Source organism: Indicator indicator, chromosome Z (assembly GCF_027791375.1).
Source record: "Indicator indicator isolate 239-I01 chromosome Z, UM_Iind_1.1, whole genome shotgun sequence".
NCBI lineage: Eukaryota > Metazoa > Chordata > Aves > Piciformes > Indicatoridae > Indicator > Indicator indicator.
In genome coordinates, this window is record NC_072053.1 from 72,110,575 (window position 1) to 72,135,877 (window position 25,303).

The 25,303-nt window shown below is 35.3% G+C and overlaps 1 protein-coding gene across 6 annotated transcripts in view; it reads right to left on the minus strand.

The window, feature by feature from the left end:
• Positions 1–25,303, minus strand: part of DMXL1 (Dmx like 1) — an 81,626-nt gene that overhangs the window by 19,028 nt on the left and 37,295 nt on the right. For 3 of the 6 annotated variants that reach the window (XM_054397507.1, XM_054397505.1, XM_054397504.1), the window contains 16 exons: positions 25,164–25,280; positions 23,694–23,918; positions 21,422–23,104; positions 20,747–20,857; positions 19,164–19,333; positions 18,078–18,175; positions 17,208–17,373; positions 16,211–16,463; positions 16,099–16,123; positions 13,500–14,544; positions 13,038–13,229; positions 11,757–11,833; positions 11,439–11,566; positions 9,550–9,798; positions 1,280–1,458; positions 164–303 (listed from right to left, as the gene is read on the minus strand). In XM_054397507.1, coding sequence (XP_054253482.1) covers positions 164–303; positions 1,280–1,458; positions 9,550–9,798; positions 11,439–11,566; positions 11,757–11,833; positions 13,038–13,229; positions 13,500–14,544; positions 16,099–16,123; positions 16,211–16,463; positions 17,208–17,373; positions 18,078–18,175; positions 19,164–19,333; positions 20,747–20,857; positions 21,422–23,104; positions 23,694–23,918; positions 25,164–25,280 — 4,858 coding nt within the window. Of the gene's footprint in view, positions 1–163; positions 304–1,279; positions 1,459–9,073; positions 9,188–9,549; positions 9,799–11,438; positions 11,567–11,756; positions 11,834–13,037; positions 13,230–13,499; positions 14,567–16,098; positions 16,124–16,210; positions 16,464–17,207; positions 17,374–18,077; positions 18,176–19,163; positions 19,334–20,746; positions 20,858–21,421; positions 23,105–23,693; positions 23,919–25,163; positions 25,281–25,303 lie in introns of all 6 variants that reach the window. The other 3 variants (XM_054397503.1, XM_054397506.1, XM_054397508.1) reach the window with 3 other exon arrangements.

Sequence of the window (25,303 nt, forward strand, 5' to 3'; positions counted from 1 at the left end):
CATGTATTAACAAAACGAATGCCATAATCATTGTGAAAAATTAAGTCTAGATAATGAACTGCCTTGAAGTATTAAGTAACCAGAATATTATCTCAAAAGTAACAGGCCAGAAATGCAAGTCTAGCCATTGCAGAACATCTTGGCATTCTGAAGAGTTACTGACCTGTATGAATTTGAATTGGAATGCTCTTGGTTATGGGAATTTGGTGCAAACACATCTCCGTCAATACTTTCATCATCTTCGCCACTTTCCTGACTTTCTTCTGAATCATACTCTACTCTACTTTGTGGTGGAAGAAAAGGCTAAAAATTTAAACAACAGTCCTTGAGCATCTTCTACCCAACATCTAGTTTTCAATTATCTTTCAGAAAATACATCATTAACGCTTTTTTAATTAAAAAGTAGGCATATCATCTTACGCAGTCCAGTAGCATTTGAAGTTTGCACCTCATGAAAAGCATAAGAACACTGCACATTTTAACACTTTAACTTTTTTTTTTTGTTATTAGAGTTATTAGTCTAATGCTGAAAGTGAAAATATTAACAGTTTTCCAGTTCTTATTTTGCTTTATTTTCATGTCAGATATATTAAACCACACATAGGACACGCAAGCTTGTTATATGTAAGATGGAAGCCAAAACCACCAGCGTATTTTTCTCTCTAGTTCTTCCACAGGCTCAGAGGACTAAATAACAAGAAATTCTTGTCATCTGCCTACAGAGTTCAATATTTATGGTAAGTTGATCATCAGTGCCCCACTGTGTTATTCAGTATTTGCAAATTTATTCTTTGTCCTAAAATACTGCTTATGTATTTATTTTGCTGATATGGCTAATATTTGGTACGTAAATACACCACATAACTTCATGAAATTATCTAACTTTCTACAAAGACCTGCCACATCAGACTTGACAGAAAGGAACATAATCTGATTTCCAGTAAGTATACACATTAATTTCACCCATTTGAAACTGATGGTGAGAAGCTGCTCATGGTTCCCTGTTCACCTAAACAGCTGATCCATAAACACCTATATATTCATACACTGCAACTGTAAAAAGCAACTTGTTTCAGTAACATCTTTATCTTATAATAACAGTTTTCTTAAACCGTTTCAAATACACCTATAGGCAGTGTTTTAGAAAAGGCTAAATATGAATAATAACAATAGGCAGCTTCTGTCATACATCTACATCTAGAATAAAGACCAAGAGAAAAAGAAAACTACCATTCCAGTGATAAAAAAATATTTAGTTGTCATAACAGCCAAAAGTTACCTTTGCAATGAAATAATCCCAGATGCTAAGCTCAGGAGGAATAAATCTTTCTTTGTAAGATGGAGATCCTTGGTCTACCAATGGCAATGCAGGCAACTGAGAACTGTCTTTTGGAGTGGATTTTGATAAAAGTGTGTAATGTTTATGCTGTTTCTCTCCATCATCTACAGAGGAAGAAAACACAGGATGTTGCTTTAAATTGTCTGCTTCACCTCCCTATTGCTTTTAGAAAGGAGTTCCTAACAAAGTAAGAATCTTCATCACTACAATTTCAGAATTTGATCTTAACATTTCTGTAGCAAATGTGCAGATACTGTTACATCTCAAACAGGCAAAACTAATATATAACTAGAACATCAGTACAGAGAACCCCCAACACAAATAATATAGAACAGTATAGTACACCCATAAGCTTTCTTTCTACAAAGACAAATGCTGTTGCTCAAGCAAAAAATACTGCAAAACTAAATTACTTTAATAAGCACTACCGAATAATATGCTTGTTTTTAAGACAAGACTGTTGTCTTTCAGAATACATAATGCAATATTTAAGTTTGCCGTTCCTGCTCCAAGTAATGGTTTACTTAAAAAGAGCCTCACATAACTATCTGATAGCCTGAAATCACTCCAGTTCTTGGTAGATGAATTGTATTCCAATATAATCTTTCCATTAGTAGCATTGATTGACACCACCCCTGAGGAGGAAGTTCTGACTCTCCAGAACACTTGTAATTCCCTTTCTCCCTGCCACTTCAGATTTGGAGATTTTACACAATACAGTGGCCTTCATTCATTTTCCATTACACACAAAATAGACTAGAAACCATTTATTACTTGATATTAATATGTGTTCTTTATTTTCAAGTGGATATATGTAATGCATGGAGATCAGTTTGTATAGTGAAACTGAATGGGTTCAAGACTTAATTAAAACAAAGCAAGCTAAAACATTAAGGGAGTTGATTTTTTTTGATCTGCATTTTGAAATCATCAAAACTCAGAACATTTTTAACTGAGTACTGAACATCTATATTTTTCTTAAGCATTTTCAAATCGCCCTTTCCCAGTTAAGGTTTGAAAAATGTGACATCATCCAAAGGAATCACAGAATACATTTAAATTCTACCCTACCTCATCCCTTTTCTTAAAGTGGAGGGAAGAAGAGTACAGAAAAAAAATTGGTTTGTTTTGCATGGAGCAATAATAGGACCAGGCAGTGAGTTATAAAAGACAAAAGATCTCATCCAAACACCTTTAAAGAGGAATGTGGGTTGCCTTATGATTTGAATCTTCGGCTGTTGTGTAACAACAGTAATAGATAGCTCTAAGAAAGCAAATCTGTAGGCTAAAAGAGCTGCTCTGTAGGCTATCACTGATTTCAAGCATCAAAATGCTGGACCATACTGAATGCAAGGATGAACTAATATGAACATCACAAAAGGGTGCCTTATTGTTTTAACTTTCTTTAGTCTCTTCTGCTACAAAGGCTCCATGAAAATAACTTCACCTGAAGGTTCTGAAATTACTTTCTCCTGTTAATAGTGCTGGGGGTGGCACAGAAAGAGCCAGTATGAGACTTTTGAGTCTTGATAGATGCTTGAAAGAATATTTCCTTCAAAACTCTTACAGGTACTCTAATGGCTTGAAAACAGAAGGTCTAACACTGGACAAGAAAAACATCACTCATAAGAGCAGTTACGTTCCATATATAGGACTTACATGCTGAGCCAATTGTGAATCCTGAGGGTCCTATGATTTGACTTTTTTTTTTAATTATTTTGTTTTGTTTTTAAATATTTGGGGGTTTTAAAACCTCGAAACTATGATTTTTTAAATTTTTAATAGTTCTCTGTATTCAGTGGCTGATGAATCTTTAGAAGTTTCTGGTAATTTCTGGACCAGAAAAAAAGTTTTTCTATGGATTTTCATAGGCATTTTTTACCATATGTGGAGACAACCATTGCCACAATAAGCAGTTGAACTATCAAACAATTTATATAGACAAGCTAATAAAAGATGAAGAAAATATCTCATCTTTTATCCTGAAACTAGGATGTTTCAACAACTTATGCTACATTATTAATTTTTTTTTTGCTGTTAGAGATAATATTTGAAATCCACTTACCTGTACTAGAAGTTGCAAATATAATTGCAGTACAACACATTTTCATTTCATTATTTAAAGCTCATCAGTTAAAAAAGTGCATGCACATGCATTACTATGAATTTTTAGCAATTGCTTAAAAAAATAAATTTAATAAGCATGAAATAAGGAGCAAGTGTTGCATGATACAAAAATAAGCAAGAATATGCTTGGAGGTTGTTTTTGTAAGCAGAATTCAAAAAGCAAATGCTTTAAGACAGAACTTCTTTTTCCATTCTGTTGTATCATTCATTGTATTTTTATGAACACTGCAAGCTAGCTATTGGGGGGGGGAATCAATACTTAAGACAAACAAAAGTACAACCATCTAAAACCAGTCTGTAACACATACTCCTAATGTAAATTCCTTTTTGGCATTCTAAAAATCTTTTAACAAATTAAATTCACTGAAAATCTGACTGTCATTTGGGACTTCAGAGTAGCAATTCCATTCACTTTCAAATTTCTCATACATTTCTAGTTAAAACTCATTTGCATGTTTGTTTTTTTTTTCCTTTTTTACGCTCAAAACTACAACACAGGTGGTTTCATTTGAACTTAAGGGATGTAACAGTGTGGGCGATGTAACAGTTTAGGACTGTCTTGAGCCCAATGATCATGACATGATCATGTAGTTCTCAGTTGTTAGAGAAGAGGGATGTAAGAGAGTGTAACCCTCTTTGAGGGTGATGATGCACTGAAACAGGCTGCCCAGAGAGGTTATGGAATCTCCTCTTGAGACTTTCAAAACCCACCTGGATATTGAGATTCTGTGCAACCTGATCTAGGTTTACCTGCACAAGCAGGGGAATTAAGACTTGGTTACCTCCAGAGGGCCCTTCCAACCTCTACCATTCTGTGATTCTATTTGGTCCCATTTTAATTATAAGACAAAAGTAAAACTTATTCTGATGTCCTTGAGAAACAGCATATTTCAGACAAGGTAAAAACTTCCATTTCTGCCAAAATCTAACACATGCAATTGATATTCAAAAGACCTGTTGCTCACATGACCTCCCTTCCACCTTTGCAGAACAGCTGAATGGCAGATCCCTTTCAACTTCACAAAAAATAGAATGTATGTCAGAGCTATAACATTTTATTGAACACTCTGTGCATGAAGCATAAACACCCCAATGTTCTATGAAAAATCCAAGTCTTCATTAAGAGATTTAAAATTATGAAGTCCTTCTTTTATCACAGCATCATCCCTTGACTGGAACCATCAACAAGTATGAGCTCTGATGAAGCCCAAAACAGAATGCAATGACAAATAAATGACGGCAAAGAAATATTGATGCTGAATCACACCTCAAATCTTTTTAGTAAGCCTAAATCCCTGTACAAATTTCTGCGATTCTTTAAAAAGCTATGAAAGACAACTAGAATAGCAGTCTGGGGAAAGTCTACACTGTTGTGTGTTCCAGCTTCATTTGCCTTTTGCAAAGTTACAAATGCTAAATTTTCAACATGATACTCAAAGGCAATAGCTCATGTGGCCAGGGTGATGAATTTTATGAATAAGTGCTCAAAAGAGGCAACTGCTATTAAGTTCCACAAGCAGCAGTTTGATTTACTATGTGCGCAGAAGAGTGTAAATTCTCTTTTGTATCTATGCACCATTTAATGGGTTGTGATTCACTGAAAAGCCCAAAGGAAGTATATATTAAACTCTCAAATGTTTTTGAAGACACTACTTACATTTTGTGTATTTCAATAAACAGTGAATATAAACCCCTCAAAAATTAGATAAGAACACAAACTCTGCTGACATTTCCTGTTCTGATCATCTCAGGCTTTTACTGTGACACAAACTCCACCATTCACAGTGCAAACACTTCAACACAAACTTGTAATCTCTTTTAATGGCTGACTGGACTAAGAATAACGTAGTAAGAATGAGAATACGAAGACTTTAATATGGAATAGAGAGTAATGTAATTACAAGTAATGAAGGCCTCAGCACTCCAGAGTACCATAAGAAAGTGCATGCAACATTTTAGTCTAACTTTCAGATGAAATTCAAGGCAATTATAATCACACTGATGTCAAAGTTTCCATTACTAACAATATTGCAGAGAATTCTCATTAAAAAGTGCATTTTAGCACAGCTGTTGTAGGACCTAACACAAGCTGGAAGGCTTTAACACTTTTGGAATTTGTGTCCTTTCGTCTGTTCTGAAATCAAGTCATTCCTAGACAATCCTCATCATTGACCACTAAATTTCCTCCTGCATCCAATAAAGAACAGAGATTCCCCTTAGTACTCCTTTTGTTGCTAAAATACTTGTAGAAGCATTTCTTGTTGTCTTTAACAGCTGAAGCCAGAGTAATTACCAGTTGGCCTTTGGCACTTCTCATTTTCCCCCTGCACAGTCTCACAACAACTTTGTAATCCTGAGTGTTCTGCCCCTTCTTCCAACAACCATTATCTCTCTCTATTCAGCCAGGCTAGTCTTCTTCCCCAAGGCACATGCTCCTTTAAGACCTCCTTCCTGAAGAATGTCCAGCCTTCCTGAACTCCTTTACTCCTCAAGACTGCCTCCCAAGGGACTCTGTTGATATCAGTCTCTGGAACAGGCCAAAGTCTCCTCAATGGAAGTCCCAGTAGCAGTTCTGCTGACATCCCTCTTTTCCAACAACTGAGAACTCCATGATCATGTCACGATCATTGGGCTCAAGACAGTCCTAAACTGTTACATCACCCACAAGTCCTTCTCTATTCATGAACAGCAGGTCCAGCAGAGCCCCTTCCCCAGTTGGCTCCCTCACCAGCTGTGTTAGGAAGTTAGCCTCACACATTCTAGGAACCTCCATGACTGTTCCCCCTCTGCTGAGTTGTATTTCCAGGAGATATCAGGGAAGTTTAATTTCCCCAAGAGAACAAGGGCTAGCAATTGTGAGACTTCTTCCAGATGCCTAAAGAATACTCCACCTGGGTTTTTTGTTTGTTTGTTTGTTTGTTTTGTCCTGATTGGGTGGTCTACACCAGACTGCCACCAGGATATCTGCCTTGTTGGCCTTCCTCCTGATTCTGACCCATAAGCATGCAACCCCTATTGTGACATTGATTAAGCTCCAGACAAAACTCTCTGCAACATACAGGGCCACAGCACAATCCCTCCTTCCTTGCCTATTATTTCTCCCTGTCAAAGTACTTGGAAATAATATTTGTGTTAGAAGTTTTCTAATTGCTTGAAAAGTTAGGAAAATCAGCAGAGAAAACCAACTCATCTTAATGAAGTCCAAAAGCACGACTTTAAGTCTATGACCTATACTTGTAAAATACTCGTTAGGAAGGAAATTTACTCTTGTAGTTTTGAATAACTGAACATATTAAACTAAATTATGGATTTATAACTGCTAAAGCAAGATTCAAGCTCTTCATTAACAACCCTCTAGTTTACCTTCTCTATTATGGACTTCAGTTACACAATAGTTTTGAAGGGAAACTGTATCATAAATACAATTCTGAAAAGATTTACTATAATCAACGATAGCGTTATATTTCCGATACTAATTGCCTCTTTGAAAACAAAACATTCACAATTTTAGGACATAATGTAAATACTTCAATGCTAAACTAGTTTGTCATTTGCTGCAACTGTAAAAACAAGAAACATGTCTGGAAAGTATAACATGTCAGGTAGCTGTAAATAAGTATTCAAAATGCTATGCTTTGTCTGATCTTTATTGTAAAAGTGACAATAAAATACCAGTTTTTCATACAAACTAGTTTCTAACAGAGGTTGGGATTTCACAGGACTACCAAGGACTATTTTATGGCTCCATTTTTTTGAGTTGTGTCTAAAAGAAAGATCATGTTATGAAATGTTGTATCATATGCTCAATTCAACTAAAGCAAAGAACAGAAAGTACTACCACCTCTTTAAAAATTTTGAAAACTTCAACATTTAGATTATGTGCTAATGAATTGAGGGGCTAGGGAGGGGGCAAGGAAGAGAAGGCATTTTTAGAAGAATTTTTAATATTAAGAGCTTTTAGCTTTTGATCCCCACCTGAAAGTAGAAGTGCTTCATAAAAATCTGGGTACAGCTATGCATAAGAAAATGGGAAGCTATACAAAATATAAATCTTATGAATGAACATACCATAGGTGACTGGAACATACACTTTCAGTCACTTTTCAGTGTTTGTTTATAGATGTCAGAAGAAATGTAAAAGATTACAGTAAAGGCACAAAACCAGTTGATTTTAACACCTCTACTCCACTAGGAGTCTATCTTTTTTTTTCTTTCTTCCTCTTCTTGTTTGGAAAAAATAAATAAATTTAAAGTGACAAAGTTGTTTCTCCGAAATTTTTTCCCCAATTTGCTCTAGATAAACACATTAAAAATAAGCAACGGTCCTACAGGATTCTAGAACTGTACAGCCTAGAAGGGAGCTGCTCTAACTGCTTCAGAACAGGGCTGAACTAGGTGACTAGTTTTGAACAAATTTGAACAATTCAAAAGACGGAGACTATACAACCTCTCTAGATCCCTTATCCAGTGTATTATTATCCATACAAATAACTATTTCAAAAAGCCTTTGTCCCTTAAATTTTCACTTTCAGCTTCTTGATGCTTCCAGCAATAGTTACTAATTCTACAGGAAGACAGCTACATTCATTTCTACTGAAAATGTGCAGCAGACAAGTATTCAGTATACATGTCAGAATACGTTTCTATGTACAAACTATTTCACAACAGTAGTAGTAGCAGCAGGATTACAAACCTCTGTATACAGTTACCAACACCTAGGAAACTTAGACCCACCAACAAACGCCAGATGTGCCCTCCAAAAATTCATATTTACCTTTAGAAAACGATAATAGGAGCTATATATTCAATATCATAGAAAAAAAAAGTCAGATACAGAACAAAAGAACACTTGGATTAAAGATTTCTAGTCTAAAAACACTTTTCCAAATGCCTGACAGTCTGTATTTAAATGTGACACACATCTAATATATCATTAATATACTATAACAAGTATATATTGAAGTTATATTTGTTAATATATATTCATACGTGATGCACAAAGTCACCATGTTTTGTAAAGATAAATCTACTTAAGTCTTCCTTTTAAAATTAGATAATCGGTTTTATAGAAGTCCAGCTAAATGACAAAGCGTAAATCTGTACCAAAAATAAAATCATGACAGAATTAATTTGGACCTCGGGGTCCAAATTAATAGCCTATGGTCATCTGAATGTAAAACTTGCATGGTGTTTTCTTTCCTAAAGGTTCTCAGGCTATCAAAATTACATATAAACGTCTTTTCTTTGTAATGTCTAGAAGGTACACTTAAAAATCCACATGCATAATTACGCTTATATTCAAAAAAGCAAAACAAGCAGCTCTGCAACAAAGATATGAAACACTTCTGATCCTTTCAAACCATGGTCAAAGTAATTTTATATTTAATATTGACTTCAAGTGAAGTGTAGCAAGAATATAATAGCACTGATATTTATTACATCTTTAGAAGGCCCAATTGAACTGCTTCCTTAATCACAAAACTTTATTTTACATTTTGATGTCATGGCTTGCAAACAGAAGTTTTTCTGTCTTTCTACAGATGAAAAAATAAAAATCACACATAGCAAACTGCATGTAGAGGCCTAGTACTAAATCTAGTGTCTTGCCTGAATATTTAGTAGGACTATGAGTACTGAAGGCTGTAAGGGATTTGGAAAATCCCACGCATTCCATGGAGAACAAAACTACCTGATGTGGGCTAGGCATTGGGAAGTGCCTACCTGCCAAAGAGAAAAAAAAATACTGTATTTGTAAAATGGGAATATATTTCTGTTATGAGAGAACTGGAAAGATTTTAAAATAACATTAAAATCTAGGTTGTAACAGTATCAAAAATCTTCTCTATAAAATGAACTTAACCCAGCTGTGCTACATGGAAACCTTATTTCAGTAACATTCACTTTTGCTTCTTATTCTCTTCTACATAGTATCTATGGCAATAATTTCAGATCCTTGTTTTTCTCTGCAGATCTAAAAACAGTAAGAATTCAGTATTTAAAGCAGTAACTCTTAAGTTTTCAGCAGGTGAATATTTTTCTTCAAAAGCCTGGATGAAAAACATAAGTGAAACAATAGAACTAACCAGTTTTTGTCTTTAATTGCTGTTGTCCTCTGCTTGGTATATGAGCTCCTCCTCCAAAGATAGCAGACCACATTTTGTTGTTAAGTGGATGAGCCATAATTCTGTACAACTCATTGCTAGAATGTGTTGCTAGGCCATGGATGAATAGACTTAGATAGACTGCAGTTAGAATTTCACAAAGTAAAACTGTGAGATCTGGCTGGGCCTCCTCACCAGCAGAATTCAAGAGACGTATTAGAGCTGTTATTCCTGTTTATAACAGAAAAAGAAAAAGAAAACACATGTATGTGTGTGCAAACATATTCTGGATTATCATTGGTATTTTGACTAGCAACCTACTTTATTAAGTACCTTTCAGTGCAGAAAAATTCTAAGTTATATAGGAAATTGAAAAGTCAAGGAGAAAGTGGCATGCTATTTATTTTCAACAGCTTTCAGGTTTGTGTTTTGGACTCACAGATAAAGAAATACAAAGCAATTTTTCAAGAATAAGAGGGGAAAAAAAAAAACCAAAACCCCACACTTCAATTTTGGGATGTATCCTCAATTAAACACTTGCAGGTTCAATTCACCTCCCTGGTACTGAAACACTATCATTCAACATTTAGTAACATCACTTACATTAATCTTTCTTCCCTCCATGTCTCAAACTCTCTTATCTCACACCTCAATTCTTTCAGCAAAGGGTTCTCTCTTTATTCTCTACTTCTAATCTAATGCCTCACAGTATATTCAATACATATCTTTCAAATCTTATTCTTAATATAAAAATTACTAATCTGCTCATTGACTTTCCTGCAGTGCTTGTTTCAAAACTTACACTTATAACTCCAGCATAACACTAAATCAGAATGCTGTGTTCTCACTTCCCAGTGTTAAAACCAAACAAAACTCATGGGAGTCAACTTGAATTATGCATGATCTGACAAGTGTTCTCTTATTCAAGTACTAAATATCTTGTGGTGATTTTATGCTCCCACAAAAAGTTGTAGCATTTTAGAGGTAGCTCCCACTCTGTCACTTTACACACATAAGTGAAAATACAAACAGCAGTGGCCTAAAAATTTCTGCTTTGTGTCACACTCTCCCATTCATTAGAAATTTAACTCTGCAACTAATGAAATAAGGAGAAAACAGATGACAACCTGATTTCTCTCTAAAATCTGTACATTCAGTAACAATGTATTGCATAATAAAGTATAGTATCAAATAAAAAGACTGCTTAAGGACCTCAGAAAAATTCTTTTTATGTGAATTTTTTTGACTGGAAAAACAAATCCCATAATATGAAACCGTATTTCTTGGCTATGCTTACATTAAAGCTAGTGCTGTAAATTGAAGCTCATACAAACGTGTTACGTAGCACACACACTCTCTCTCACGTGAGCAGTGTAGCTCCATTTGCACAGATCCCAGCATACATTAAGAATTACCAGAAGCTCTACACAGGTTTTAGAGCTACAGAAAATCATATTTCCTTATAAACTTCCCAGTGTCAATACTTTCAAGTTAGTTCAAATGTTGTACACAACCTACAATCTATAATAGCCTTTCAACTCCCTTTTCAACAGGAGTAACAGTGACACTGATCTATTCCCTGAAGTGGGAGCAAGTAAAGCACAAGACAACAATACTTTTCATTTACTTGCCCTTTACTAGAGCTTCCACTAATGTTTTTTAAGCAAAAGAAAGCAACATAAACCAGCTTGACTTAGCGAATAACCATAATTACTAGCTTAGAGCTTTTGAGAAAAGCAAAGATAAATCATTACTGTAAGAATTTAACCACGCAGCTGTTAGAAATACTACTAGAAAGACCAGAGCATAGGTAAATGCTCCAGACCATTTAATTTTCCTTGATAGGAAAGAAACAAATCAACTCTAGATACCTGGCCACTGAGCAGGTGATGTATTGGGAGTCACTGTTTCTTCTAAACTTGCTGTTCTTAGAGAATGGCGCTGAGTTAATAGCACTGTCTGATACACTGTTCCAGTGAACTGATTTGCTTGAAATGAGCTGTGAAACAAAAGCGGGATGCTGGATTTACATATATTAAAAAAAAGAGTTATGTTTGAAACTGTTTATGGGATATCCCTTTCTAAACATAGGCAGGTGTGAGCACTGCCTTCTGCTGCTTATTATATCATCACTACTGCAAGACCGTGTGTTGAGCATTCTCTATGAAGTACTTTTCATAGACATTTACCTGTAGCTGTGGCCATCACAAAGGCATTGGTAGATGCAAGCAGAGAGTGATGCTGCTAAGGTATGCATTACATATATCTGTAAGACAAAGTTTCACAACATCTATTACACTCCAGATGAAGAGTTCTTAGAATCATAGCCTTTCATGCATACAGATTTGGAACAGTGGAACAAGCAAGGAAAATGGAAGGTGTAAGCTATTATGGCAAAAAATCACTTAGAAAGCCACCTTCTCCTCAGAATTTAGTTCAGACAGATCAACTTGCAATTAAAGGGATGGGGAAACATTTGCTGACTCAACCAACTCAGAATCACAGATCAGCTCATTTTAAAACTTTATACAACAGTCATAAGTGATTATACCCTAGGACAGTAGCAATATGCTGGTCCAGAATAGAAACGTTTTACTTCAGAATGAAAAATAACACCATTTATTCAATAACACACTGACCACAATTTTTATCATAGCTGATATTTTTCTTTATGTACCACAAAACATACATAAAGAGATAGAGACTATCTACTGATTGAAAAGGTTCATTAAAAAAAAAAAACCAAAACACAAAACACCCACATATTTATTATGCTTATTTGTCCGTTCCCTTTGAAACAAAGCATAGAACAGGTACTGAGCATCTCTTCAGCATTCTCTAGAAATCTATAGCAAAAATAAAGATGATTTGGGACTGCAAACATACAAAGCTTCGGCAAAGATTTAACTTAACAGTTTAAGCTTAGTTTCCATCCAAGTTTAATATGGAAGAAATCCTACAGAAACATAACTTCAAATAGATTATATTCTACTGTATGAACATACAAACTGTTTCTCTAAAAAGTCTGAACTGACTGCAATTCAGTGACAATAAGTTTTTATACTTCAAAACTTCATTTTACTTAGGTCTAGGACTTACATGTAGATTTTACCAATTATAACAGAAGTAATGATCATACTGTCACATCTGACAATAGTATGTGACACTGATAGAGTAGCACAACATGTTTTCCATAACGGACATCTTGGACAACTACCCAGTCCTGAGAGAGGCCAGACTACTTCAGCTTGTTGAACCAGATGCTCAGCACCTCAAGTAATAATCAATGGACATTATTTTAGCCCATGTTGGTACTACAGAAAATATTTATCTTACACAGTGTTATTACTTGTCACTGATAGGCACACTAGGAAGTTTTCATGCTGTCAGAAAAAGATTCACGGCTTCAGCAAACTGTATAATGACAACACCACCAAACAAAAAATAACTGCAAAGAAAAAATTACATACCTTGTTGTTCTGTGAATCTGGATGAGGTGGTGAATCAAGGTCTATTATGGCATGTAATATATCATGAGTTAAGTTACCAAGATGTAGCAATGGATTAGCCACCACTGTTTTGGCACTAGCTGTGCAAGCAAATAGAAGAGGTATGGAGCTTGGCTCTGGTAGAGGGCTGGAAGGTATCTGTATTGACTGCTCCTAAAACCAAGCAAGAAACAGACACATAAAGTGACAGCACAGCTTCCTAAATGGAACACAAACTTTTGAAAGAGAAGAGGATTCTAAACCACAAGAGAGAACCATAACCTACAGAAAACCAGAAATGTATCACACTCTGAAACATGTTATTATAAAAAAGGTGCATGCTATAGTAGGAAAACTTCCACAATAATATGAACCAACAATAATATGAAAAAACCTAGAATAAACCTGAAGCAGAGAAAACACAAACTAAGCTCAGCCACATACCTGTTGAGATTCCTGCAACAGCAAAATTAATTCCATTCGGACAGATGCCAAACCTCCACCATGAGAGCCATGAAGTATACAGTAACTGAGGAACATTCTTAGGAGAGACTGGTATTTCAGAAGCCACTGACGTCTTTTTTGGAGGTTTTTTTGCTGGTCAGCTAAGTCTTCAGTGTTTTCATGCAACATAGCTTCCTCTGGCATAATGCTAATTCCTGACTGTATCTCTTCCACTTCATAATCACACGTCTTTTGAAGAGCTATCACTTCTCTTTCAAGCCACTGATAAAGCTGATACCTCAACTTCCCCCCATCTACCTCATAACCAGTTGACAGTGTACGAAGCTCCACAGTAAGAATTTTCAGACATGCTCTAAACTTCAGCTGTGCTGAAATGATATCTTCTGAGGGACTTAAAATATCGTTGTCATCAACTCCACTAAAAGATTCTGCATAGCTATAACTTGTTTCATGTAATTTTTCAGTCTTATTCAGAGACTTTAGCTCTTTCATTGCCAGGGATGAATCTTCACTGTCATCACTTTCATCGCTGTTGGACTGTAGTTTCAAGGGCTCATCTTGAAATACCATGCTTGGCTGGCTCCAGTCAAATGAAAGAGTTGAACTTGAATGTTTTCCTGATGAACAGTCTGAAGGTGAACCCAGACCATTCAATACTGGCTGTGACCAATCATAACTGGAAGATTGGCCTTTTGTTTCCAATTCTCTAACAGGAGAAGATGGTGAGAAATCTTTACTAGTATCCATTAAACTAGGGGATCTACAGAATGACTTTGACTTCTTGACGACTTTGGGCATCTTTGTTAACACTTCTAATGCCAACATAGGACAACCAGCCTTGAGATGAGCATATGCAGTGGTGAAAAACAGCCGTCTTTCGCTTAGGTTGATTTTGTCAGCGAATCCATTTTCCACTGTTAAGCAAATACGTGTGGAAGATGTATCAGAAGAGCCAAAATGTCGCCTCAACAGGAGAGGATGTGTTCTTAAGTAGTTATAGAAGTTAAACACTGCTGGGTTACAACTTGGTGGGCCGTCTCCTTCATCTGAAAAGATATTGCATCATGAGAAGAATCTACCATTCTGTATGAGATAATTAATCTGCAAAGTTCTAAGTTCATCAGAAGGCTATTAGGTCCTAATACTGTTTACTTCATTGTACTCCCCTTTTTCTTTGCATCTTGAGAGGAAGGATGTTGATAAACCTGAACTGTACCCAAAAAGACAAACTTCAGTGAGAAAACAGGTAAGACCTTTAATTTAAAACAGCTGTCATTTCTTTTCCTTGCAATTAGGCAAGTTCTGCTGAAGGTAAACAAGACCACTTTCCTGTTGAGTTTAGATTTCTGAAGTCTCCATTACTAAGTGATAAAAAGATGTAACTTACTAAATCTTACTAAAGATACTTATTTAAAAAAAAAAGAAAAAGAGGGGGGCAGTTTTAAAAAAATGTTTTGATTAGTGTTTGTTTTATTTTGTTTATTTTGTTTATTTATTTTAAAAAATGCAACTTACAATAAAACTAGGAAGCCCCTAACATTTATACATACTGATATCAGTATTACATTCAAATAAATAAATTTTACAGGAAATTCATTTTCTTGTCTAAAACCAAAACATGAAAAACCCTGAAAAGAGACAAACATCAGCTTAAGACACTTCACACACCTTTCAAAGAGTTTGTCTATCAGGAGTTACAGCACAACGAAATACAGATAATAGGAAGAGGTATGTATAAGAGCACCTTTAAATAAGAAAATAAAACCACCACAGAGTCACTGAATAATTACAGAAGTAATTCAGAATTATTCAGTAGTAAAAATTAATTATTAATAAAAAATTAATACAGAATTATTCAGTAGTAAAAATTAAAAATTATTTTACACCGGACAGGACCACTATGCAAACAACTGAGTATTATATAATATATCCCTTATTTGCTCAAAATTACCCTGAGGTGTGTAACTTTTATGGAAATGAGGTTTTAAAATTAATTACACAACTCTGAGGATTTGAGTCTTAATTTATTCCCATCAAGTTTCTCACAGCAGCCAAGACTAAATCCAGCTAGCTGGCTATTTCCTAGGGACTAAAAACATTTAATTATTTTGAGAACATTAATTGTAGGAAATAACACAACTGATTACTGGAAGGCCTATAAAGCTAGTGAGTGAACAGGAAGAAGAATCACTGTAGGAGACTTACATACTATTTCAGCATCACATGTGCCTCCTTGTATCATAGAAAACATCCCAATCTTTTCTATGGCAGTTTATCACTGTGGTCAACTACTCTTCCTAAGAACTAAAAGCTCCTAAACACCATGCCTTCCAGACTCTGCCATGTAACCACGGTCAGAATTTTCTTCCTAGGCTATGATGGAGTCTAACTAATGAAGTTAATTTGTCTCTTCATCTTTAAGCTGGTTCTGGAAAAATACCTGCATCACTGCAGACCTCAATCTCTTGCTATTCCCATGCTTAGATACATTAAGTATCCATTCATGAGATAACACCACAGTCATCACGTTTATTAGAAAAGCCACAGACACTGCTACAGCAAGCTACTTACCAGCAACAGTGAGCAGCTGTGCAGTACCTGGTCTTGTTTAGACAGGTCATTTAAATAGTAGATTTTTAAAGCATAAGTTGTTAAAAGCAACTTAATAGGCAAAATATCCATATTCTTACCTCCTTCATCTTCAACAGAATGTTTAATCAAAGTGTCAAGAGCCTTGCTATAATCTTCCAAAATCCAGTAAGCCATACTTCGCAGAAAAGGGTCACAGTGCATGTTTCCAGAGCTTTCTTTTCCAGCAAATGCACTTCCCAAAATCCTCTTCTGTAGTACAGATTTGTAAGTACTAGATACTTCAAACTCTGATTCATAAAGTCTTGCTATTACAAGAGCCAACTGAATATCATTCAGTTTTTCAAGGCAGACCTAATTGAAAATAAATATGTTGACAAGACCAAACATTGTAGTTTCTCCTCTGGTTACAATGATCACAAGATAGGAAGTGATACAAATATGTTCAAACTGAGATAAGTATGTCTATCTATTCCATACAAAACTAGCAGGAGTTAAGCAGAATAGCTGTGGTCTATTATATGCAACATCTGATTTGCAGTTTGTTCAGTTTAAGCCTGACATAACAATAGATCCTTGAAATCAATTGGTTTCAATAAATCATTGTCAGTGTACATGTCACCTCTCAAAGCTAGATATTGTGGTTATAAAGCTTTACAAAACAAATCCTTTGTTACCAAAGACATCAATTTGCTCTCATCTTTGTAATTCAAACAGAACCAGGAACTAATTTTTTTGTGAAACGGTACCTAGAAGCCAACCTGTATGTTGAAAGGGCTTCATTTTCTTAATAACAAGCTGTGTTGTCTTCATATATGAATGGGCAGACAATGTGAAAGTAACTTAGTGGTAGTTAGCCTCAGTATTATCACAGAGAATTAATTATGGGACTTTCTTAGTATCACTCATATGAGAACCAAAACAAAAATCAAGCTGTAAAAATTAAGGATTTGTATTTGTCATTAATCTGGGGGGGGAAACGAAGGTGGAAAGAGCACTAACAAATCTGAATCTTTAGGGGCCAGGTTCAATATATTTCTAATTTTGTGATAATGCAACAAACTTAAAAGACTAAAAAAAAGTTTATTATTTTATTACCTCCACTGCATCTTTTAAGTGTCCTGCCAATAAGAAAAATGCTGCAGAATGTTCAAAGCGCTGTTTGCCAAGCAAGGAAAATGCATTTTTTAATGCTGCTTTACGCCATCTGTCCTCAGTGAAGTTGTTTCCAAAAAACTGCATCATTTTAGTATCTTTCTGGGACCTGCATATTGAACAGAATCAATAAAAATATTAGGTATTTCACTAGATGTATTACGGCTCTACCTTTCCTCAGATGCCAGCAGAATTTTACACAGATCTTTTTATTAGGAAACATAGAGGCTCTCACCACACTGTCAGTATTAGGAGGTTTCATATTTACAAATACCTAAAAAACTGGACAGAAAAAAATTACACTATTTTCAGTTAACCTGATACGAATACAGAAACAAACATTTTTTCCCAGGTGAACTCTTAAGAGTGAGAAAGCAAACTGCTATTTAAAAAGTTTGCAGTGTTGAACATCATATTATGAAACATTAGTTTGGAAGACAGAATTAATTCAGTCCTTTGAACTTATGGTGAAATTTGTAAGAGCATACACTTTTCTAAAAGATAGCTGTACTATTTCACACAGTACACTGTTAGTCCTCAAAGATAAATCAGAAATAAGCAGTGACTGAAATTATAGTAGATTTGAGAGTAAAACTCGAAGCATCTGTCTTCAGAAACAGCAACTAAATTACCTCTATACACACAAAAAGCTTAAAAACATCTATTCAATATAGTGACTACTTTAGAAATCAAAGCTCAGCTTTTAATTGGTAGTAACTGTGCTTCTTTTGGACTCCCATCATATTCAAACTTTGTTTCCAAAACTACACAGGTCAATATGAAACTTCATGTAAAAGTTTGCATGTCACCTACCTGTATAATCCCCAAATCACAGCCTTCTTTTTCATTGCAAGGTAAAAAATGGCTGCATCAAGTGGATCATTGTTTCGCTGAAAGGCTGCTTTGGCCACCTGTTAAGACAGTTCAACAGGAACATGAAAAAGAACAAGAACAAACAAACAAATCACTTGTTGATTCTAGTATCCCATGCCCCACAGTGCTTGGAAATTCTCTTTAACATAGGATGTCTCCTTTCATTATGAATCTAACACATTTAGCTACTGTTTTTTCAAATGCAGTTCAAATGCAAATGCCTACATCTGAAATGAGTTTATGAAATCAAAGCAATATTAATTTATTAGTTGGTCTGGTAATTAAAGGACAGATGGAGCCTTGAAGAAGAAACTGGGACTCGTCACAACATAAGGTAAGTTGTTCACTAGAAATTATGTTCAGAGGTTGGAAAAGAAACAGAAGTTAAGTGGCAGCAGGAATAGTCCAAAACCCAGATAAGCTAACCTTAAATGGAGGACCAGAGGTTAAGCTTATTCCCATATCTGTGATGATTAAAATACATAGTAATAGAAAAAAACAAAACAAAAACAAAAAACTCAACAAAAACCAAAACACCGCACCACAAAACCACCAGACACCCAAACCACATACACACACAAAAAAAAAAAAAAAATCGAAGGTAGAATAAGTCGAAGGTTTTCTTATGATGGAAATGTATCTGTTTTCAAGACAGATGCACAGTATTTTAGTTGACTCCATTTTTAAGATACTTGTTAGGAGAACCTTTTTCCATAATTTTCCTAGTTTTGCTATAAAAAACAGCTCCAAGCTCTCTTATCTTTAGCATCCACAATAAACTGCCACCTACAAAATGGAATATCTAAAAGGCCAAAATGCACTTCACTCTGCAATTTTAAACCTAATGTACTTTAAAAAAAGTTCATATTCATACAATAAACTACATGTACAAAAAATACAGCAGGAAACAGTTAGAAACACTGAACACATCTAAAAAATTAAACCCACATAAATAATAAAGTATACACAAGAGGACAGCTGCTTAAAAAAAACTTTGGTAATGTTGTTTCAGAATGCTATTTTTACCTTTTCTATGCATTTCCGCAAACTATGGATATTTCGAACCCACCATCCTATACCCATAGCTCTGAGTTCTGACCATGTTGGATCTCCTTTCTGTACTGCAGGCAGCATGCTCAGCAATTCTTCTTCTGCTACTGAATGAAATGCCCAGGCAAAATGACTAGTAGATAAGCCTATATAATAAGCAAAAAAAAAAAAAAAAAAAGAAAACAGAAAAAGATTCATTAATAACCCAAAATCTTAAGTTCTGGACTAGGAAAGGGACAAGTGGAAGAACGTTGAGTTGCCTCTTTCAGACTGTTGAGAAGAAAAAAGAAATTTAAGAGTACTTGTAAGGACAGCATACCAATTAAAGAAAGCTCACACAGATGAAAATATCTTTTAACCTGCAAACTCTTTATGCAAGTTTACAACGAACAAGTACTGACTGAAGCCCAAAAATACACTTCTAGTGGGTGGTGCTAAAATTAGCCATGATACAAAGTGCAAGATACTGATTAAAAGTTTTCAGAGTTTTGAAAGCTAGTTTCACTGTTTTGACTTGGATTAGAAAATGCAAAGTTTCAAATAATCACAGAAGAAAATAGGTTTGAGGATAGAGATACAGAAGAAAAATGGGAAAACAAAAAAATAAAAGGAAAATAGCAATTAGGTGGCAGCAGCACAGCAGGCCGTGGTAATTACAGCTCTAATTAGGGGCAGAAGATGCTTCTCTCTCTGCACAGAGGCACATTCAACTGCACCTCTGCAAATGCCTTAGAGGCACTTTTTACTCCCACCAATTTTTGGGCTCAGAAGAAGCAGAAACATCTCAATTAAAAGTATTCCAACAGAGAGAGAAAGAAATCAGTGGTAGTCTGCTGTGGCAGTCCCGGCAAGTTCCAATCCTGGATGCAGCTGAGGGATCACAAGCCATAAGATTGGAAATGTCATCAACTGTCATGATGACTACTGAAAGGATAAAGAAGCAACCACAGGCAGTACTTCAGATTTGATTAGGCCTAATCAAATCCATTTCATTCTGTCATCTGCAATATCAGGTTGGATTTACTTACAACTATAGCAAACTATTTGAAATGGTTCATTTGTTAAGCACATGAAAAAACATCTAAACATTTGAAATCTGAGTATACTGTAAGAGGTTTTTTTCCAAGTATGTACTAAAAAACCTAAGGAAACACATGCTTTACTTTCTACTGCATTATTTCTGCAGAAGGTTATTGGAACAACATGGTACTAGAAGTACAGAAAAGCCAGATCTTCTGAGAAAAACAAAAACACCACCAAGCAAAACCACTACATAATTGTTTGGAAAAGAATTACTAAAACAAAACCCACACCTCAGTTCCAGGATCTCAACCTGAAATAAAACAGACTTTTCGGATACACATCCATGTTGAACAGTATTAAAAACCAACCAAACAATAAAGCACTCAAGCCCCACCCCACAACAAACAAAACCCCCAAACCACAAACACCCCCCTGCCCCAAACCTCTGATTCTGCAGAGGCATACCAACAGCACAGCAATCATATGTACAGCCACGTCACTAAGACTCACCTCATCTAAGAAAGCACAATAGTTACCTTGGTGAAGCAGTTGAGCTCGATGTAAAGGAGGAAGTGAAGTTGTTAGAAATGTGTGGAGACGAACAGCCAACAAAAATTTTAAACCACACTCATCAAGAGTTTCTCCACCTGGAATTAAATATTTTTATAGACACTTTAGAGAAATTACTAAAAGCAGATATTAAGTGTCTTAAGAGAAGAAACACTTCACAATTCTGGGAGTATTAATGCCTTAGATTCATCAATATAACAGCTTAATTCATAATTCTTCCCTTGAAGGAATGGGAAAGAGGAAAATTTCAAATATAAGAAGTTTTGAAGTTATTTGTTCTTAATATGTAAACATTTTTCAGTTTCTCTGCTTAGTGTAACAAAGGTTGATGGAGAAAGCTGTCTCTTTGGAAGTGAATTAGGAATAAACATACTACTGGCATTAAGAACAGTACAAAGTCTGATTTTATGGAAGTCTGAAGTTTTGAAACATTAAAAAGTAAACAGAATCACAGAATTGTTTTGGTGGGAAAAGACCTTTTAGATCTGCGATGGCACAGTAAATAATAAAGGCTTCACAAAGAAACAGAACTATGATGTGCTTTGATAAGCCACAATTATATTCCAGAATAAAGTCCCCAAAACATCCCCAAAATGTTTGTGAAGCACAGCAGTATATTTAATTTGGAAGAAACAGCTTACCCTGATTTCTGTCTCTGCTTTCTCCAATGTCAGTACTGGTAGTAGCAATCGTATCTGCTAAAGCCATCAGTGACATTTGCTCCATCCTAGTCAGACCTGGCAAGCTTGAATGAAGCAAGTGACGAGAAAGAACTTGAGCATGCTCTGGTCCAAAGTAAGTTGGGCTATACTGAGAAAGATCAATGACTTCTGGTTTTGAACTGTCTTCATCTTCATCAAATGTAACAAGTTCATCTGTACTTACAACAGTATTTTGAAAGAGATCTTCATAATTGTCATTGGGCATATCTTTCTTATTTTGGTTGTTTTGATTACTAGACTTCTCTGAAGATGAGTAAGATGAATCATCATCTGCAGCAAGCAGAGCATACAAAGGCAATGGTGGAACAGAGTCTATTTCAACATAGTCTGTAGTCTCAGTTTTGCTGAATGTTTTGGGATCTCTTGCAGTACTTCCACTAGCACTGATGGTCAGGGATCTGAGCCTGTTATCATGATTAGGTTCAGATTCATTTATAGCAATGACTTCTCCAGCAATGCACTTCACCAGATGAGACAGAATAGCTTTTGCTCTACGTACTTTACCAAGATCCATGAGTTCCAACAGCTGATATGGATGGTACTGAGGTAAAGTGGGAGATAACGTATGAGCTGCTTCAAAAAGTCCAGAATCTTCCATTTCTGTAGACAGATCACAGGCAGATCTTTTCCCACGAAGCTTCTGTGCAAGGCTAGTCATAGATCTGGTCAAGGTTCGCTTTGGTGGGTGCAGACCTGAAGCAGCTGACTGGCTTTGTTTCATTAAGCTATTTATACATGGTATACTTCTGCTATAAGAATCAGTACTAACTGGTTCCTGCTTGGAAGGAGATTGCCACTGGGAATAAACATGCATTTCACAATCCATTCCAACTACAAGAATGCCATCACGCACCCAAGACAATGAGACTGGAAAAGGAGGTGACCCCTCTACAGATGAAACCAAATCGACACAACGCAGCAGAACAAACCTAGTAAGGGCTGTAGCTTTTGTACTGCCACTATGGGAAATTGATACAATCTCCTTATCATTTTGTTCTTGCATTTTCCCAGAGAGCTGACCAAACATAAAAAGTTTTGAACCAATGCCCACTGTTAGAATATGTGAACCATCTTCCCTAGACATCCAGTCTAAGTGTACCAAGTGCTTAGTGTCAGGCAGAGTATTCCCACTCTGAGACAGAGAAATGTCTTGTTGGTTATATGCCAGTGAACTATTATCAATGTTAACACCAGCACCTAACATGGTACCTATCTCATCTAAATGAAGTGTCTGTTCTAGAACCCAAGAAGAACCTCCTGTAGATTCACATTCAAAAATACTAACATGCATTATAAAATCTTGATTTGGTTTAGATGTTACCTGCTTATATGCTACTGCTAATCTGTTAGTGTGTGCACAGCTAACTTCAGTTGGCCTTCCTGGAACATTAATAGCACTGCTACTACTAACAAGTCCATCCTCAATCAGTAATGGCCATTCTTCCCACACATATGCAACATCACTGTGTGCACTATCTTCTGGCACAGATGATTCAGTGGTAACCCTGCATCTCCAGAATCGAACTTTTCCATCAGAGCATGAAGTAGCCAGCAGATACGGTGCACGACAAACAGGATATATGGAAGAAGAACTCAGATGTCCTAAAATTAAATTTAAAAAAATACACTATTAGTGTGGGAAATACTAAAATTACTAATTTTTGAGTTATTTTATTATTAAAACAAACACAAACATCAATTCTTCACACATACTATGAAACCATTTTACCCTTTGTTTCCATTTCATGCTTTAGAGAGAAAGCAAATTATATGATTTTAACTGAAACATGAGTATCTCTAATCTCTCTCACCAAATAAAAATTTCCAATCAGAAATATAAAAATCTTGATAAAATATTTTTGAGAGACTGATGGAAGCTTTAAAATTTAAGTATAGTACCTACAAAAAATTTCATGCATGACTTCGAAAAATAATTTGTCTTTCTATAGTTCTTGTTTTGCAATAATCTGGAATTCAATAAATATTATATCTTAACTAAAAACTTTATTTCAGTTTTAGTTCCCAGATTGAGATCTAAAAAAGCATTCTAGCAAACCTTTTGGATCCATCTGCAGGTATTTTAATTCTAATAAAAAATACTGAAGTTACTATTACTGTATTTATATTTTAAGACCAAACTCAGAAAAGAAAGGATTGCTATTTTCTTTTTAAGAAAAAAAAAATTACAGACCTGCTGATGGCTTTACACTTATTATCTCTACTCCTTTTGGTAAACTCAGCTCTTGACTATACACCATTTTGGAAGACAGAGTAAGCCAGCTGGTGCTCTGAAGGTTTGCTCTACAGGCCTGATACTTTTGACTGAAAGGTGACTGTATCTTCTCTGGATCTGGTGAAGAATACATTTCCTCTGTTTGTGACACTGTTTCAGGTGTACTTGAATCTATCTTTTCACCTAAAAAAAAAAAAAAGGCATTGTTACTTTAAAATAACCAATGATTTCTCTTAACCTAAAAAGTAATTTTATGTACCTTAATTCCAGACAGATAGAATACAACTTAGAATTCTGCTTTCATTTGAAAGAAATGAGTTTGCACGTTCAGATTTAAGAAGAAATGCTAGCACACCTCAGATTAAATACTTCTGAAATTCTACAACTGCTGAGAAGTTATAGCTTTAAACTCTTCAGACTTAAACCAACCAAACTGTAATGGAGAAACACCTGCAGCTAGAGAAAACGAAGTATCGCCATGTTTTACATCAGAAATTCTGGGAGGCTATTTCTCACCCAAAAATGTAAATAGGTGCTTAAAATGTAGGATCTCAGATATTATGTCATACGAATACTTCACTACTTTTATTTAAGCAAATAAAAAAAAGAAACAAAACAAAACAAAACACTCAGAAGTTGAAGTATGAATTTGATTGATTTGGAACAAGAAAACTACCAATGGGTGGCTGAAAAGCCTTATCAGTAACACCCTTACCTAACTAGATCAGAAAATTTGTATCTTTAGTCCTGTCATCAACTTATAAATGAACGGCAGTAATACTTCAAGTAATTGAAGAAAATCTGTCTTTGAAAGCAACAGTAAGACAAGTATCAAGTTGGTTTAAATGAAAAACAAAATCCACAAAAACCCAAAACAAAAAGAACAAAAAAAAAATACCCCAAAACAAAAACCCAACCATGCTTTATAACAGATTCCTCTAGTATGTCGTAAATACCAGGCTTCTATTTTCTTAATAGCAGAAAACTACTAAAGTATATCTTAGCTTACTTAAAATTGTTTTACAGTTTTTGTGGTAATTTAGTAGTCTGAAAGAGAACCAGGAGATTTCAGAAGTTCCAAATTGTTCCTAATTGTAATTACATCCTGATGTTTCAGTGCTCAGGCTAGGGCCCAGTTTAGAACTTGCGTAAACTCAATTTCTGAGAATCAAAACAACTAAACTGTTAGTTTGTATTAAACCAAGAAAAATATATTTGCTCTTATCTTAGGATGCACAAAAACTATCAAACTGACTTTGGGCTCAGACTGAACTCAAAAATTTCAGCCTTCTGAAGTAATGAAGAAAGAACAGGTTGTGATGAATGCTTGTAATCAAAGAGTTGCAGATTCTTTTTACAAAATTGAAATACAACTTAAGTACACTGAGCACTTGTTTCTTTAAACAAAACTACAAGAAAGAGGCTTACCTACTGAGACAGGAATTGACTTCAAATGCAAATGCCACATATGTAGTAATGACTGGTTTTCGGTATACTCTATCACTATTAAGTAGAATTTTTCAGAGAATCCATTCTGTTGGTTTCCTGATGAAATTCAGAACAGGAAG